Here is a 17,916-nt window from a genome sequence, read left to right as displayed (position 1 = left end):
TTGTAGTCCCTAAACGAAATTGATCCCAGTGTTAAGTTTACTAAAGAGGATGAGGTTAGGAACTCATTAAACTTTTTGGACTTAACTATTACACGCGGACATAATACCTTCGATTTTCGAATATACAGGAAACCTACACACTCTCCCTTAACTATTATGAATTCATCCCTACACCCCAAGTCCCAAAAACAAGCCTCTTTCTATAATTTAATTTATAGAGCTTTTAAAATTCCTCTTTCTCCCAACAATTTAAAAATTGAACTGAAGTACATAAGGAATCTTGCTCAACTCAACGGGTTTAAAATAGACATGGTCAAGCGTTTGATTAATAAAATCAAAATTAAATTGTCCACTAATCTCGTCCCAGAAAAACCTAAAAAAACTAGTTTCGCTACATTTACATATAACAACCCAGCCGTCCATCAGATCGCAAATACTTTAAAGAAGCACAATATTAATATAGCCTTCAGGACAGTTAACACCAATCGAAACATATTTTTTAACCACAACAAGGTCATAACAAGATATTAGAATCATTCCGTATTGACGGTTTTCACTTTACAAAGGTGAAAAATGAGAGTATCCTCCTAATTCAATAAAATAATTATTCCGTCATTAGACGGAGTAAACAAATTCAAACATGTTTCGGCTCGTTCGAGCCATCTTCAGCGAAAAATGAGGGGAGATTTGAAATAATTTACATAATGTAAGTTGAAAAAATGCTAAAAAACATAATGAAGGAGCAAATGATAAAACAAACAAAAGAGAGCCTAGACGGAAACAAAATTAGTACAAATATACAATATTTACATCAATATGCAGAGCAAAAAATAACTCTGTTATGAAGAGACTTTTCATTTTTGTAAAATTATTTCATTAATTGAAGTTGGCACTTTCTAAGCCTATTTCCAATTGGTCAGATGATTCTGTATTGTTGAAAATGGTTACGCATGCAACAGTCATGTCCGTCATCAAGTTGTGATATCGTATCATTAAGACATATCAAATGCAATAAAGTATAGAAGGCACCAAGTTGCTTTACCTCAAAATCAAAAACAAACATTGGCGCCCAACAGCACGGCTCTCGATAACCTGAGATGTTCAAAACAAGCAAGATCATGAAATGTGAAATGCAGAAGTGAAAACAATGCGTCGCAATTGAGGTTAAGCATCTGAGTAAAAATACAACACATCTCGAATTCGTGGAAACATTCACGGATATTGCATTCTCGTTCATAACGAAAATCAGACCGCTGAGGCCAACAACTTCAACGGATTGCAGCATAAATCAGTAATCAGGCAAGTACGATTCTATGTTACGTACATACAAAGAAGTAAAGACAAGATTTCAAGATTTACATTCTCCTCGCCGCTCAAGGCAAGAATCTCCGTGAGAGCGGGAGTCTCTTTGACATATACACCATCCTTGCTATACATACGGTACTCTTAGATTCTAGCCTCTTTCTCTCAGCGCACGTTTTCGTAACATAAACATGCAGTGATCAACATAATAATAATAAGAGAAAAATAATAATTCAAGCCCATTGATCCTCCTGTTGTCATAAATATAAAAGATTCATATTCTTTTGTCGTATAACCTCAATTCAGCAACACAATTCCTTTGAATTTATACATAACCTTCACGCAATCCCTCGAACTTTCACAGCATAGTCTAACCTTAATTTCAATATGTCGCAACTAACGAAATTGAAACAATCGCGTAGTCGAGTAAAAGGCACGTTAACTAGAATAATAAAGTCGATTACAGCTGACACGTCAAAATCAGAGGTGAAGGTTAGAATTAAAAAATGTGAAGAGCTATGGAATTCTTTTGAAGAAGTACAAATTAAAATTGAGGAAACAGAGATCACTGATGAAACAGCTGCACTACAGTTTCAAGAGGAATGTGAGGGAGAGCGAGAGCTTTTTGAATCTATTTATTTCCGCGCAGTTACACAACTGCAAACGATATTAGATGAAGCAGAGGATGTTCAAAATAATTTACTAGCTCAAATGAACACGGCAGTAAACAACGCCGTTCATCAACAGGAAGTTCCACAACATCATAACAGAAGAATACATAAATTTCCAGAAATTAAATTACCGGAATTTAACAGCGAATTCACAAAATGGTTGTTTTTCAAGAACAGTTTTGAGTCAACCATTCATAATGATACTCAACTAACAAATATCCAAAAATATCAGTATCTGATCGGTCTTCTGCAGGGCGAAGCACGCAAAGTCATTCAAGGTTTTACCATTTCAGAAGAAAACTACACAAGTGCGTGGAACTTGCTTGTAGATACATATGATAATCAAATGATGATAATTGAGACACATCTAGATGAACTTTTCAAGTTTCCTACAGTTTTTAAAGAGAACAAATCTGAATCACTCAGGCAATTACAATTTCATATTCAAACTCACATGGCTTCATTGAAAGCAATGAAGCAACCTGTACAATATTGGGACACATTGGTTATTCATCTAGCAAAGAAGCAGCTGGATTTCATTGAGCAAAGAGACTGGCAGGAAAGGGTGAAAGGCAACACTCCAGAAAAGATGCCAACATTGGATGATTTCTTGAAATTTGTAACTGAGCGTTCCCAATCATATATGCTTTTAAATCATAACAAAACCAAGGCATTGAATACAAAAGCAAATCCGAAGGACAAACAACCTAGCAAGAAAGTTGTTATGATGACGACTCAGGCAAGCTGTAATCTATGTGGTGGAAGTCACCCCATTTTTACATGTGAAGAATTAATTAAACGATCAGTTGAAGACAGAAGAAAACTGCTTCGAGAAAAAGGACAGTGTCATAACTGTTTGAAACCAGGACATATTGCAAGAAATTGCAGAGGATCAAAATGCAAGAAATGTGGACTTCTTCACAACACACTTTTACATGCCGAGGAAGATGACAAACAGAAACAAAATGTTAAAGAAAATCAAGTGCCCATAAACCTGTGTGTCGAATCTCAGCATTCACCTGCTTCACTCAATGTGAGCTTGGCAAAAGGAATAACATTACAAATACTTTTGTCAACAGCTTTAATTGATGTGAAAGATGTTCACGGAAGAAGAATGACATGCCGAGCCTTACTGGTTCCGGGATCTCAGTCTAATCTAATAAAGGAAGGTCTGTATAAGAAACTTGGTTTACCGAATGTCAAGACAAACACACAGATCATTGGAGTAGACTGTTCCAAAGTGGAAACAAAAAGGATTACGAGAGTACATGTCGCTTCAAGGAATGACGGATTTGAGGTGGAAGCAGAATTTCTAGTTTTGCCAACTATAACAGGACGATTGCCACAGTTGGAGATCAAGAAGGACAAGATTATTATTCCAAAGGACATTCGCTTGGCAGACCCCACATTCAACAAGCCTGGAGACATCGACATGTTAATTGGTGCTGGACTTTATTGGAAAATAGTCATAGGTCCACCCAAGAATGAAGCTGAAGGACAACCAGCTCTGCAAAACACCCGATTAGGCTGGATTATAGGTGGTGAAGTTTTTTAGAACAAACAAGGATCAACAACAACATGCATGAAAATTAGCAATCAACAATTATCAGATCAGATGGAGAAATTTTGGAAACAAGAAGCAATTCCGGAGATTCAACATTACACATCAGAAGAAAGAATATGTGAAAGACAGTTCACGGACACCGTTTCGAGAGATACAACAGGTAGATTCATCGTAAGGCTCCCTATTAAGCCAGATGTCATCCTCGGAGAATCAAGAATACACGCACTAAACAGACTAGAATCATTAGTCAAGAGGTTAAGCAGACACCCCGAACTCAAGACAGCTTATGCAGATTTCATGGATGAATATGAAAAACTAGGTCATATGAGCTTGATTGAAACAAACCGAAATCAAGATGTACCAAATTCATACCTCATACCCCATCAACCAGTGGTACGTCCAGATAGTGATACCACAAAGGTCAGAGTGGTATTTGATGCCTCGGCAAAAACATCAGTTGGGACATCACTCAATGACAAGCTCATGACAGGACCTAATTTACAGCGAGATCTTTTTCACATTGTACTTAGATTTCGCAGCCATAAGTACGTCATGGCGGCAGATGTGGAAAGGATGTTTCGGCAAATCCTCATCCATCCAGAAGATCGAGCATTCCAGCAGATTTTGTGGAAAGAGGAATCTTCAGCCCCTGTGAGGATTTATCAGTTGAATACAGTATCATATGGAACAGCATCAGCACCTTACCATGCCATGAGATGCCTAAATGAATTGGCTACTCTTCATGAAAATGAATTTCCAACAGCAGCAAAGGCTATTCGTGATGATTTTTATATGGATGACTGCTTAAGTGGTGGAGACATTCTAGAAGACGTGATCGGGCTACGGCGGCAAGTACAAAATATACTCAAGAGTGGTGGAATGCATTTGAGGAAATGGAGGTCTAACAGCAAAGAGATCTTGCAGGATTTGGAGAGCAAAAGCGACGAAGGGACTTAACTGGTTTTAGACAAAGGTGAAGCTAGTAAGACTCTTGGACTCCTCTGGGACTCAGCACGAGATTGCCTTCAGTTTCGAGTTGAGCTGACAAAGCAGTCACCAAGATCCAAAAGAGAAGTCGCCTCCAAAATCGCACTGATTTTTGATCCACTAGGACTCGTGGGTCCAGTACTGATCAAAGGGAAGTTGTTGATGCAACACTTATGGGTAGATGGATTTGAATGGGATCAGCCATTGTCTCGAGAGCACCTTCAGATTTGGAACGAGTACTATACGTCATTAGAAAGACTGAACAACATCAGAATTATGAGAAACATAAATCCTGGAAATTGCTCTGGCTCTTTTGATTTGTTTGGATTTAGTGATGCTTCAGAGAAGGCTTTTGGAGCATGCATTTATGCAGTTTGTCAAACGCAAAGTTTTCTCTACATTTCCAATTTACTTTGTGCGAAGATGAAAGTAGCTCCTTTAAAAACCATTTCGTTGCCAAGACTCAAATTGGAGGCAGCCCTTCTTCTTGCACAACTTGTCAAAACAACAGTGAGTGCTTTGAAAGAAAAAATTGGTCAGATCAGATTATGGAGTGACAGTACAATTGTTTTGGGATGGATCAACACTGAGCCAAGGCTGCTGAAGACATTTGTGGCAAACAGGATTGCAAAGATTCAAGAAGCCACTGATGCAACCACCTGGAAGCATGTTCCTTCGACTGAAAATCCAGCTGATCTTCTCTCAAGAGGAATTACTTTATCAGAACTCGAAGATAAAAAGCTGTGGTGGAGTGGACCTTCTTGGCTTCGCACACAACGTCAACAACCAGAGCATTCAGAAGAATTTGAAACAGAACTACCAGAGCTGAAGGTCACAGCAGTTACGTTGACAGCAACATCAACCAGCATTCTACTGAATAAATTCTCGTCATTTCCGAAATTATGCCGTATAGTAGCATATTGTCAAAGATTCATTTATAATTGCAAACTCAAGCCTCCAGAAAGGAAAAAAGGTTCACTAGAAATACAAGAAACTTGTAAAGCAGAGAAGCAGGTAGTCAAATGGACACAATTAGAAGCATTCCCTCAAGTACTACATTGCTTAATTAATAATCAAGACCTCCCAAAGAAAAGTTCTCTAAAGTCACTCAGTCCGTTTCTGGATAGTGACGGATTGATTAGGGTTGGAGGAAGGCTTCGTTTTTCGGAGCTAACATCAGAACAGAGACATCCTGTGCTTCTACCAGCAAATCATCACATCACCAGAATGATCATGGAAAATGAACATCGTCGTCTGAAGCATTGTCCCCCAGAGCAACTGCTACATGCAACTCGACAACGATATTGGCCTATCAGTGGCAGAAGAGAAGCGAAAAGGATTGTCAAAAGGTGTCTGAAGTGCTTTTGTTACCATCCTACAGTTCCAGAGGTACGCATGGCAGATTTACCAAAAGAAAGGGTTACATTAGTTGTTCGACCCCTTGTTACCACAGGAGTGGACTATGCAGGTCCAATATCTGTAAGAGAAAGCCACAGAAGGGGCCGCATTCATACTTACAAGAGTTACGTAGCTGTATTTATCTGCTTCAGTACCAAGGCAGTGCATTTGGAGTTGGTGTCGGAGCTAACGACCGAAGCTTTCTTAGCTGCAATGCAACGCTTTACGGCGAGAAGAGGTTTGTGCAAGCAGCTTTTCTCTGATAATGGGAAGAATTTCATTGGAGCAGCCAACGCACTACAAGATATCCAGTCCTTTTTGGAAAAGGGGTCAACGACCATTACCTCCTCACTCACTCAGCAGCAGATACAGTGGAGTTTCATTCCTCCCCGGTCACCCCACTTTGGGGGATTGTGGGAAGCAGCTGTAAAGATGATGAAAAGACATTTGCTGACTGAAACACAGGGACGTGTGCTAACTTTCGAAGAAACCTACACTATTCTTTGCGATATAGAGGCGGTATTAAATTCACGTCCCTTTACTCCCTTGCCAAATGATCCAAATGATTTAGAAGTCTTAACACCAGCACATTTTCTTCTAAGTGACTCGATCGTGCAACCCGTGCAAAGGGATTTGTTGAGAGAACCCGATAACCGCTTGTCACGTTGGCAGCACTTGCAGAAAATTCGGCAGTGGTTGTGGCAGAGATGGCAGCGAGAATACTTGCAGGAATTGCAAAAACGCGTCAAGTGGCATGATACTAATCGACGTATTGATGTTGATTCTTTGGTGCTATTAATTGAGGACAACATCCCTCCTCTAGAGTGGCCCAGAGGTAGGATAGTTCAAGTTCACCCTGGACAAGATGGTGAGGTGAGGGTTGTCACCGTTCGGACGGCTGGTGGAACTTTTACCCGAAGCATCAAGAAAATATGCCCTCTTCCCATTGAAGGGGATGACAAGGAGAACTGAATATAAGATTTCCTGTGATATCTTTAACTTTGTGTTATTTTTTTATCAAAGATATAATTTCAATATTATTTTCTTTTAATGATAAAAATATGTATGTATAGAGTTTTGTATTAATGCATATGTTCAGAATAAGTGTTTTTACAATAGGTATAAGATTACAATGTTACAATAGTTTAGTTGAAAGAACTCCTTTCAAGGGGGCCAAGATGTTATGAAGAGACTTTTCATTTTTGTAAAATTATTTCATTCATTGAAGTTGGCACTTTCTAAGCCTATTTCCAATTGGTCAGATGATTCTGTATTGTTGAAAATGGTTACGCATGCAACAGTCATGTCCGTCATCAAGTTGTGATATCGTATCATTAAGACATATCAAATGCAATAAAGTATTGAAGGCACCAAGTTGCTTTACTTCAAAATCAAAAACAAACAAACTCACTGCGACAAAATTCTGTGAAAAGGTGTTAATTTAAAATAATAATTGAAACTAAAAACTGTTTTAACCTAAGAAAACAAAGAAATGAAAAAACAAATGATGCAGACGGAAATGAGCAATCACCTGTTTGTTATTGTTACTAAACAATATTTTGTAAACTATGAGGTCCACAACCTCACCATGTGCTACTATTGTTCATTTCCGTCTGCATCATTTGTTTTTTCATTCCTTTGTTTTCTTAGGTTAACACAGTTTTTAGTTTCAATTATTATTTTAAATTAACACCTTTTCACTGAATTTTGTCGCAGTGAGTTATTTTTTGCTCTGCATATTGATCTAAATATTGTATATTTGTACTAATTTTGGTTCTGTCTAGGCTCTCTTTTGTTTGTTTTATCATTTGCTCCTTCATTATGTTTTTTAGCATTTTTTTCAACTTATATTATGTAAATTATTTCAAATCTCCCCTCATTTTTCACTGAAGCTGGCTCAAACGAGCCGAAACATGTTTGAATTTGTTTACTCCGTCTAATGACGGAATATTTATTGTATTGAATTAGGAGGATGCTCTCATTTTTCACCTTTGTAAAGTAAAAACAACAAGGTCAATCACAATAGCAACCATTATTCAAGGTCCGGCATATATAAACTAACATGTACACAATGTGATTTTTTTTATATCAGACAAACTGGCCGGAGCTTTAACACGAGATATCTGGAACATTTTAACGCTCAAAAACACAATAAGTACTCAGCGATGAGCCAACATATGAGAGAAACGGGCCATCACTTTACATCCATAGAGAAAGATCTTACCATCATTAGAAGCATAGGTAAAGGGAAATTAATGAATGAATTGGAAAATCTACACATCTTTTTAGACCAAACCTACAATAAAAATAAAAATCTCAACGACGTCAATGAAATTAAAAATCCTTTGTACGAATTAACACCTAGATTAATTAATATCGTGAATTCAGATCAAAACAAAATCCCTCAATTATTTAAATCTCCACACTCAAATGCTTCATCCACCATGCCAAAAGTTAAACCCGCCCATATCGCTTCTAGAAACTCCCCTCCAGCAATAGCACACACGCCCATTGACCAGCCTACCCCCACTCTCCCTCCATGCCCCGTCCCTCCATTACCGCACCAGTACAACACCAGGAGTAGAAATGTTGATAAGACAGGCGCTGCCAGAACAGACAGGTCCATCTAGTATTAATTGAACAAGTAAGTCATTTTACAGTTAAGAGGTGTTAATTTAATACATTTTATCACAACGCGTGTTCTAAATTTTTAATTCAATATTACTTCTCTACTTCAAGCAACACATCAAGGGGAACAATATTCATACAAGACTGTATCAAGTGTCTAGGGTGTTTTTTCTCAATTAAGCAGCAGCCTAAAACTATGAAATAACTTAATATTGTACTCTTGTCAATTCCTTGACGTTACATGAGACCCAAAGTCAAGACGCTAACAGTTTCATTCACAACGTTCTTGACCAGTCTACCTACAACAATCGGTTTCTTAAATCTCCACTTGTGCATGACAACACATTTAAATATTAGTTACGTGATTGTATAATAGACTTGTATATTTGTATAGTAGGAATGTAGATATCTTGTTGCTTTTTGTTAAATATCTATAAGTAAAGTTGATACTTCTGACACGAATAAAGAAAGAAAGAAAGTTACGTCAAGAACACGGAAATGAAAATCGTGGGTCAAATAAGCCCCAGTTTTAATATCACCCTTTCTCAAGACTTATGATAAAAAAGAAGATCCATTTCATTTTAATTTTGAACATTTTAAGTTAACCAGAATACAACTGCCAAGTTAAAACACATTTAATTTAAATTTATATTTTCAATCTTGACCAACCTACAATCAACAATCAGTTCAAATCTCCACTTATTGTTGACGACACATCCTGTCAACAGACACGGTACGTCAAGAACATGATATGATATACGGGTCACATAAACCCCGATATGTAATCCTCTTTACCAAAAAGAAGATCCATTTTAGTTTTGGACATTTTTCATATTAGATAGATTAGGACCAAAAAACTTAACTGTATTAACTTATGTTACCCATCTTAAGAGTTAATTAATGTTTGTATATATTGTATATAATGTATATATTGTACATAGTGTATATATTGGTATGTTTATATTGGTTAAAAAGGTCCCAAACCTTGACCTAAAGGTTGTATACAGGCTGAAGATGCCCAAAATAATGGGTGAAACATGTACCTGGCCTAAATAAGTCTTCACAAAATCATGTAGATATAACCACATTAAACGTGGAAAGTATTGAATAGGTGGTTTTTTATTAAATTATCCTTGATATCTATGCCTACTGAATACTGACCGCACTTAATTGACTGCAGTTATCAAGCTTGGTCCGTATAGTCCTGACCTAGTGCCTAAAGACCACAACTTATTCCTGCACTTGAAAAACATTTAGATGGTCAGTGCCATGATGATGAGGATGGAATTCAGAAGCTGGTTTCACGATATGACAAATGCCTTACCATGCTTGGAACTTATGTTGAGAAGCAGTTTAAAGTACAGACTTACATGTAAAAAGAGAAATGTTTAAAAAATTGCATTACTTTGTTTTCTATATCAAAACAGTACCTACTTATAAAGAATGCCTCTGTATTTATTTATTTATTTACTCATTCATTCATTTACAAAACTTCCCTCAGTCGAAGGTTGCCACAATGGACAAAGCTTAACGAAACAAATTAAATTGTAATTTTGATTTTGTTGAGAGATAGGAATAAGAAAAGGAACGCATGAAACATTAAATGTAAAAAACATATCAGATGTAAGGCTTTTCGGGCATTTGCTCTGTTAACCAGCGTTTCGTCTTAGGTCTGACACTAGACTCATCAGAGTGGGATGTGTCAGACCCTACCCACTGACGCTGGGGTGTATGCAGGTGAACTTATCACAAGCCCTTATAAGAGGCACAGTCTGATAACTGCATTCGGAATTGTGGAGATCTATCTCCTGTATGCAGTTATCAGACTGTGCCTCTTATAAGGGCTTATGATAAGTTCACCTGGATACACCCCAGCGTCAGTGGGTAGGGTCTGACACATCCCACTCTGATGAGTCTAGTGTCAGACCTAAGACAAAACGCTGGTTAATAGAGCAAACGCCTGAAAAGCCTTACATCTGATATGTTTTTGACATTTTTGACATGCTCTATTGGTGAAAAATATCTAATTCCCTCCATGGGAATTTAGAATTTTCCATTAAAACATTAAATACAATGACAAGCCAGTGTGAGAAGTAGGGTTCGGCAGACCGAAACAGTCAGTTGTTCCGGAACATTAGGAGTTTGACGTGGAGTGTTTCGGTACAGTGTGCTGGCACACAGGACTGTAACTGCGTAGTAGAGAGAACTTCATGAGGCAACATGACATGCTCCACGTCAGCGGGAAAGTGCTGCTGAACCGGATTTGCTGTGTGTAGTTATGGTCAGCATAAATTAGATATTTTTCCACCAATGGAGCATATCAAAATCAGATCAAAAATTAGATGTGCATCAGGTTAGATTAGCATCAGTGGGTAGGGTCTGACACATCCCACTCTGAAGAGTCTAGTGTCAGACCTAAGATGAAATGCTGGTTAATAGAGCAAATGCCTGAAAAGCCATACATCTAATTTTTGATCTGATGTGAAGAAACAGTCTGAACACTGAAATTCGTGTCCAATAATCACGTTTAAAGACTGCTTTTAGGTTAAGATTTTTTTGGTCAATATGAAATACACATAACATGGTCACAATGGCAGTACAGGTGTTTAAAAGTAACTAATCCAAGGATATTGAATGTATCGGCCTTTATTGTGAGTAATTAGGGCCAGGATAAAACTTCACAGCATGTGAAAAAGCAGTCGGAACTCTGAAATATGCACCGAGAAAATAATATCTAAATGTTGTTTTTAGGATAAGAATGTTTTCATTAATTTTTTTCTGAAATACACCTGTCACAATTACACTGGCAATAGATGTGTTTACAAATGTCACAATGTTATTTTCACCAATTAAAAATATACTCGCACAGTTGAAGAAACATTCGTCAGTACTCCATTTATGTACACAATATACAAGCGGAACACGAAAATAAAAATTAACCCATACTAGCAAAACAAAAAGATAAAAATTAAACACTAAATGTCATAAAGTTATTTTCACCAATTAAAAATATACTGTACTTGCACAGTTGAAGAAAAATTCGTCAGTACTTTACGTACACAATATACAAGCAGAACATAAAAATAAAAATTAATCCGTACAAGCGAAACAAGAAGATAAAAATTAAACACTATATACAAGCAGAAAAGGAGATAAAAGTAAAACTGTACAAGCAGAACATGAAAATAAAACTTAAACACAATATAGGCCTACAAGCAGAACATGAAAATAAAAATTGTAGGATGTTTAAATTTGAAATTTCTGTCATTGTGCCGGTTGAACATCCCTTTGCATACAAAATAAAAGAACATGAATTGCACTTCACTCCGTCTGGTTTTATTCTAGTAAAAAAGTCCTAAACAGGACTCCGATGCGACATCATGCAAAGTTTACCATCTTTCATATGGTTGTATTACTAGGCTTCAATGAAAACACACTTACAAAACAGTTGAAAACAAAACAGAATACATTACGTTATTCACATGTACCGAAGGCCAGTTGCCAGTGCAACAGAACTCACAGAACAAAGAGGATGTGACAGAACACAAAACACTCCATAACACACATAATTAAAAAGAATTTACTAGTGGTAACATTTTATTGGTGTAAAATAATTTTAACAAACAAATTATTTATATGAAGATTCAATGTAAAGACTTAACCGTGAGATATTTCTTCAAATGAGGCTGAAGATGCTCGATATAATGAGCGAAACATGTCCCTGTTAGTATTTTATTGTAATAAAATGTCCTCTTAGTGACAAACATTTTTATGTATTGAATTAGGTGCAAATTAAAACAAGAATTGTAAAAATTAGTATTAAGTTCAATACAGCCAAAAAACATTAAAATAGTTTTATGCAAAGTCAGCTAGTGGGCGAAGGGCAGTGCATAGTGGCGCTTCTGAGTGAATCACTGTCTCAGTCTCGCTTGGGAATGTTTCGGAACAATTGATACTCAGTGTTCCAGAACAGCGGAACATAACTGTGCACAGCACAATGTGCCATGGGACATGGTGCTCAATTCTAGTGGGAAGAGGGAGCACTGAAAGAAGAGACCAGGACAAACATAAAAACACAAGAAAACAAGGGCAATATTTCTACATGTTCAGAAACTGACGTCTCCTCATCAGTCCTTTCCAATACTGATATTTTGTGGTTGGGGTCTATTTCTCCTTTTGTGTTTGTCCTATGTTACAATCTTTACCACCTGCAGTATCCTTATCTTATGTATCCTCGCATTTATCCAGCTTTCTTCTTATACTACGCATCCCGTGTTGAGACTGAAGATCTGTTGATAATGGCAGTTTTTGAAGATGTAGAGATTAATATCCTTGACCTTTTGTGTTTTCATGTTGGTTCTTGTTACCTCTTTCTGTGCTCCCTCTTCCCTCACTGACTTGTCATTGTGTTTATCCTGTTAATTGTTCCTCTCTGTATAAACAGAATGTATGCACAAACTAGTTTGATGTGGGTTTTTTTTGTTTTTTTTTTTAAGATAAATACAGGACTACGTAAGAAATAAACGCATTGAGGAAAGCTGTTCATATGAATCAGCTTATTTGGAGGAGTCATAAGGTTGATTACTTTGCAACTAATAGGCTCCTGTGAGTCATTATTTACATTCTGTATATAATATTTCAAGGTTTAATATTATGTGGAAGCATTAGAGAATATGGATGTTTTCTGCAAATAACAGACTATAAAAACTTATAATTTATTCTCATTGACTTACAGATTTAATGGTGAAAGCACAACATTCAGTCTGTAATGTATAAGAGAGAGCAAGAACATTGTTTTAGTGAAAATAGTGAAACTAAAATACCATTCTCTTGGGCTGTTATCTGCTTTGGTAGAGAGATGATAACCAGGCGAGTTGGCCGTGCAGTTAGGGGCTCGCAGCTGTGAGCTCGTATCCGGGAGATAGTGGGTTCGAATCCCACTGTCAGCCCTGAAGATGGTTTTCCGTGGTTTCCAGTTTTCACACCAGGCAAATGCTGGGGCTGTACCTTAATTAAGGCCACAGCCACAGCTGCTTCCTTCCCATTCCTAGGCCTTTGCTGTCCCATTGTTGCTATAAGACCTGTCTGTGTCAGTGTGACGTGAAGCCAATAGGAAAAAAGGGGGGGGGGGGGCGGGAGATAATAGTACTTTGTTATCCAGCAACTCATGGTTTTAATTGCTATTTTAACAATTCAAATGAACTGTTTTGACTGATCTCTAACTCTAGACTTAAGTGGCTAGAATGGAAAAATATTGCAGTTTGTCCATTGTACCTGAGTCTGAGAAATGTGCTGGGGAAGAAGGAAGTACAAGTGAAGTGTAAAGAGGCCCTGTATAAGATGTACTACTGACCAGTACTGACATATGAAGCAGAGAATTGGACACTGACAAAAAAAACAGGAGAATAAAATCCAGGACAGTGAAATTAAATTTTTGAGAAGTATGATAGGAAAGAAAAGAAAGAAGAAAGGACAGAGTAAGTACTGAATATGTCAGAAAGGAAATCAGAGTGTAAAGGCTTTACGAAAGAATGGAAAGACATAGCTGGTTTAAACGTGTTAAGAGGACTGAAGAGGAAAGGATGGCGAAGCAGATGATGGAGACTCGGATAGAAGGAAGGAATGCATGGGGGAGACCCAGACTAAGATGGATGAAAATGATCAAAAATAGTATAGCTAGAAGAAACCTGGATTGGAACACAGTTAAAGAGGAATAATGGTGGTAGGATAGAGGAAGATGTGTGATGGGTGGTGATGAATTTGTTCCATTTGACATTCATTGATATCTTCATGTTATCTATGTTTTGCTGAGTATTTTATGCGTATGCTTCTAATTACCTACTTGTAAATTATAAGGGTACTGCAATTTAATGAAATTCCTGTACTGTTTACAGTAAGTTGATTTTTGTTATCTTTTTAGGACTCTCTTAGAACAAGAACGACTGAAGGTGAGGAAGTTAGAAGATGACTTGCAGAGAGAAAGAAACAATATAAAACAGTTGCAATCCCTACTGGAGACCGAGAGACAATGTGCTAAGGATATGAAACTAAAAGATTCAGAATTATTGGAGGTAATGTCCATCATGATTTCTTGTGTGAGAAATATTGTATTTATTTTCTTGCTTTTGTTCTGGTGACCAAGACAATCTAAACCATGAAATATAATCTTAGGGGGTACTGGGTTACCCAGAATTTTAGTCTGAAAATGATTTTCTTGATGTTCCTGAAATCTGTTGGCAGGGACTCTTGCATTTAAGTTCTCTTAAATGTCTCCTAACTATACAGGAATTTGACCACATGAAGCAGGACCTTAACAAACTATGCTATTCAGCCAGTCAACACAGTAATTGATCCTTGCACAAGGTGTTTATCTGGGAGAGAGTTCATAATGGGTATCTCTTGAGCCCTCACCTGGGATGCCAGGCAGATGTCTCACGATGTGAGAAAATATATTGTATATTCATGATTTAGACTCATATATGTAGCTTTATGTGGTCAAATTCCTGTATGGTTTGGAGACATTTAAGTGGAGCTGGTGGTGGTGGTGGTGATTATTGTTTTAAGAGGAAGTACAACTAGGCAACCATCCTCTGGAGACATTTAAGAGAACTTAAATAGATTTCAGGAATATTGATGAGGACAGAGCCTATCCACTTGAAGATCCTTTTTTGTTTTGTTTTGTCCTTTTTTCCTCTTCCCACACTGGTCTGCCATTGTTTTCATCCTATAGTGTGTTCTTTTTCTTCATCCTGTCTCTCTGTATATGTCTTGGATTGACACTTTGCTCCTTTCCAGTACTATAACCATGATATAAATGATTAAAGCATTGTTTATTTCACCGATTACAGTATTCTGAAAGTAATGGAAAGGAACGGACAAGTGACAAATCCAGTTACGGTAGAACCTTGATTATACGTTCCCGGAAACTACCTTTTCCCGTATTATTCATTCAAATTATGTGGTCCCGCGAGCATCTTAATTAAATCACGTAAAGATGCCGCATTATTTGTTTTTCGAAGAAACGATTTCCTGGATCAACTGTCCAGAAATTTCAGTCCCATCAACACTAAATCCTCGATCACGCGTTTTTCAAGAAACTGTATCTTACGAAAGGACGGCTACGGCATACTTACGGATCTTGGTGTTGACGTCCCGTCATTGCAGCAATTTGAGGAAGTACTGTACTGGAAAAGCGATTGGCGGTGAACTTGCTAAAGGGATCATCTTAGCATCGCATTCGGATAGTATTGTTTAGAGAATCCTCGGAAATCATAAAGCAGAGAGTGCCCACAACAATTGGAAGGAGACAGAGCACATTTTGACAGCTCTATTTGAAGATGAAATGAGTTTCATCAAATGTTCGTACTTGCAAAACGTCTAAATTATGTTCAGGGTTAGATGTATGTTTATTTTTTTACATTTTTCAAGTGTATCGCCCAACAGGTTTTTGGCATTTCGCTCAGGGCACTGTATAGTTACTGCGCTTTCAGGCAGGAGTCGAAACTGCTCCTTCTTAAATAACACAAATTTAGTATTTCAATGTTATCGTATACGATTATGCTATCGAGACCAGAACAGATGTTGCACCTTACATACATAAAGCCATGGGATGTTTTGGGATTGCCTATTACTGTTTTCGTCCTAATATAAGTATGGGAATTTCACGTTTTTGTGTTAAAATGTTATAAAAACTGCAGTCGTTTTATTTGCGTACATTACACTTAAAAACTTTGTATCATTTCGCACTCGTACTGACTTTTACAACGAGCGCGCTTTCCAGCTGAGCTCAAGGTCGCAAATAATCATAATGTTGGAAGTGTTAATGATATTTTTCTTTTTCTAATTTGATTGTGACTAGTGACTGGCAAAATTGAATGTAATGCATTCGAGAACTTGAGGATTGACACTTACATTCGAAACCATATTCTTGAGTTCAACATAACCTTTAAAAGTCTTTGAAGGCCTAATTTACGCGGTACAAGATTTCCGTAAACTGACTAGGAACAGGATACTGGTGACCAAATTACAATGGAAGATATAAAATTTTACGCCATCATGTTGGACGCTTTTGTATCTAATGTGCTTTATTTTATTAGATTAGACAATTAAAAACTACTTGTGGTCGATTGTTGTTTGGCTTGGCGTTACGGGTATTAGATTTTTCGAAGAGTTTTGCTGATTGAAGTTGCTGAACTGAAAGAAGTTTTCAAAGGAATTTGATGAAGTTCCCCTGTAAAACTGAATGTAAAGTTTCGAGATTTATAAGTCGCGTACTGGTAATAAACGTTTGAAGCCAGCCCCGCAGTCTAACTTGCCTGCCTCTCACCTGGAAGGCCCAGGTTCGATTAGTGGCCAGGTCAGGCAATTTTACCTGGTTATAAGGGCTGGTTCCAGGTTCAGTCATTCTACGATTACCTTTAATTGAGGAGCTATTTAATGGTGCTATAACGACCCCGGTCTAGAGAACCAGGATTCGTCACACTGGCCATGCGTCACCTCGTAATCTGCAGGCCTTCGGACCGAGGGCGGTTGCTTGGTAGGCGGAAGGCCCATTGGGGCTGTAGTTTGGTTTGGTTTAGGGGCGTTATAAGATTATAAGTATACATATTTCATTTTTATAATGTTTAGCCAAATTATTGATGGTTCATTCGTTCCCGGATTTTCCGTTTTCCCGTGTTGTACGTTATTTTTTCGTGGTCCCTCCAAAAACAGAGAATCGAGGTTCCACTGTATATACTGGGTGTAACAATAAGGTAGGCCAAATTTTCAGGACACATTCCTCATACGTAGAAGAAGAAAATATTTTATATGGATATGGGTCAGGAAACGCTTTATTTCCTTGTTAAAACTCATTTTCTACAACTCTACGTACCACATTAACCCTCACTCCTGTCGACTGCTCTAGCAGTCTGGAGGGAGCTGTGCCGCACACCCGATGGACTGCTGTAGTAGTCATGCTGGAGCCATGTCTCATAGCCGGTCGACTGCTGTAGAAGTCGCCTGCCTCGGCTGTTTTCCGTTTCACTATGATAGACTGCTGGGGAGGATCGGCCTTGGAAGGTCTCTCGTGGCTGTCTTGGGAGTGTCTAGTTACCGCTATGATCACCAGATGACAGGAGCAACCAGTTCGAAGACGAAAGCAGTGTGTTACTCACTTTGCACCTAGTTGCTCCCCTATGCTGACATGCTTGTGCTTCTCGATTTAGCTTCAATCGCTTTTAAATTGTGAAAGGCCTGATGACTGAGGAAAGATGTACTGCAGAGGAAGCTCTTGCCCTCATAGTAGGTAGTGACTTTAAAGAAGACGATGATAGTGATTTACCATCTGATTCTGGTGACGGAACAACTTCAATCACAACTTCTACT

The 17,916-nt window shown here is 37.8% G+C and overlaps 1 protein-coding gene across 2 annotated transcripts in view; it reads left to right on the top strand.

The window, feature by feature from the left end:
* Nucleotides 1–17,916, top strand: part of LOC136857675 (golgin subfamily A member 4) — a 443,088-nt gene that overhangs the window by 310,231 nt on the left and 114,941 nt on the right. For both annotated transcript variants that reach the window (XM_067136518.2, XM_067136517.2), the window contains one exon: nt 14,471–14,621. In XM_067136518.2, the coding sequence (XP_066992619.2) occupies nt 14,471–14,621 (151 nt within the window). The remainder of the gene's footprint in view (nt 1–14,470; nt 14,622–17,916) is intronic.

Source organism: Anabrus simplex, chromosome 1, assembly GCF_040414725.1.
Source record: "Anabrus simplex isolate iqAnaSimp1 chromosome 1, ASM4041472v1, whole genome shotgun sequence".
In the NCBI taxonomy this organism is placed as follows: Eukaryota; Metazoa; Arthropoda; class Insecta; order Orthoptera; family Tettigoniidae; genus Anabrus; species Anabrus simplex.
This window is presented reverse-complemented; position numbering and strand designations above follow the sequence as displayed.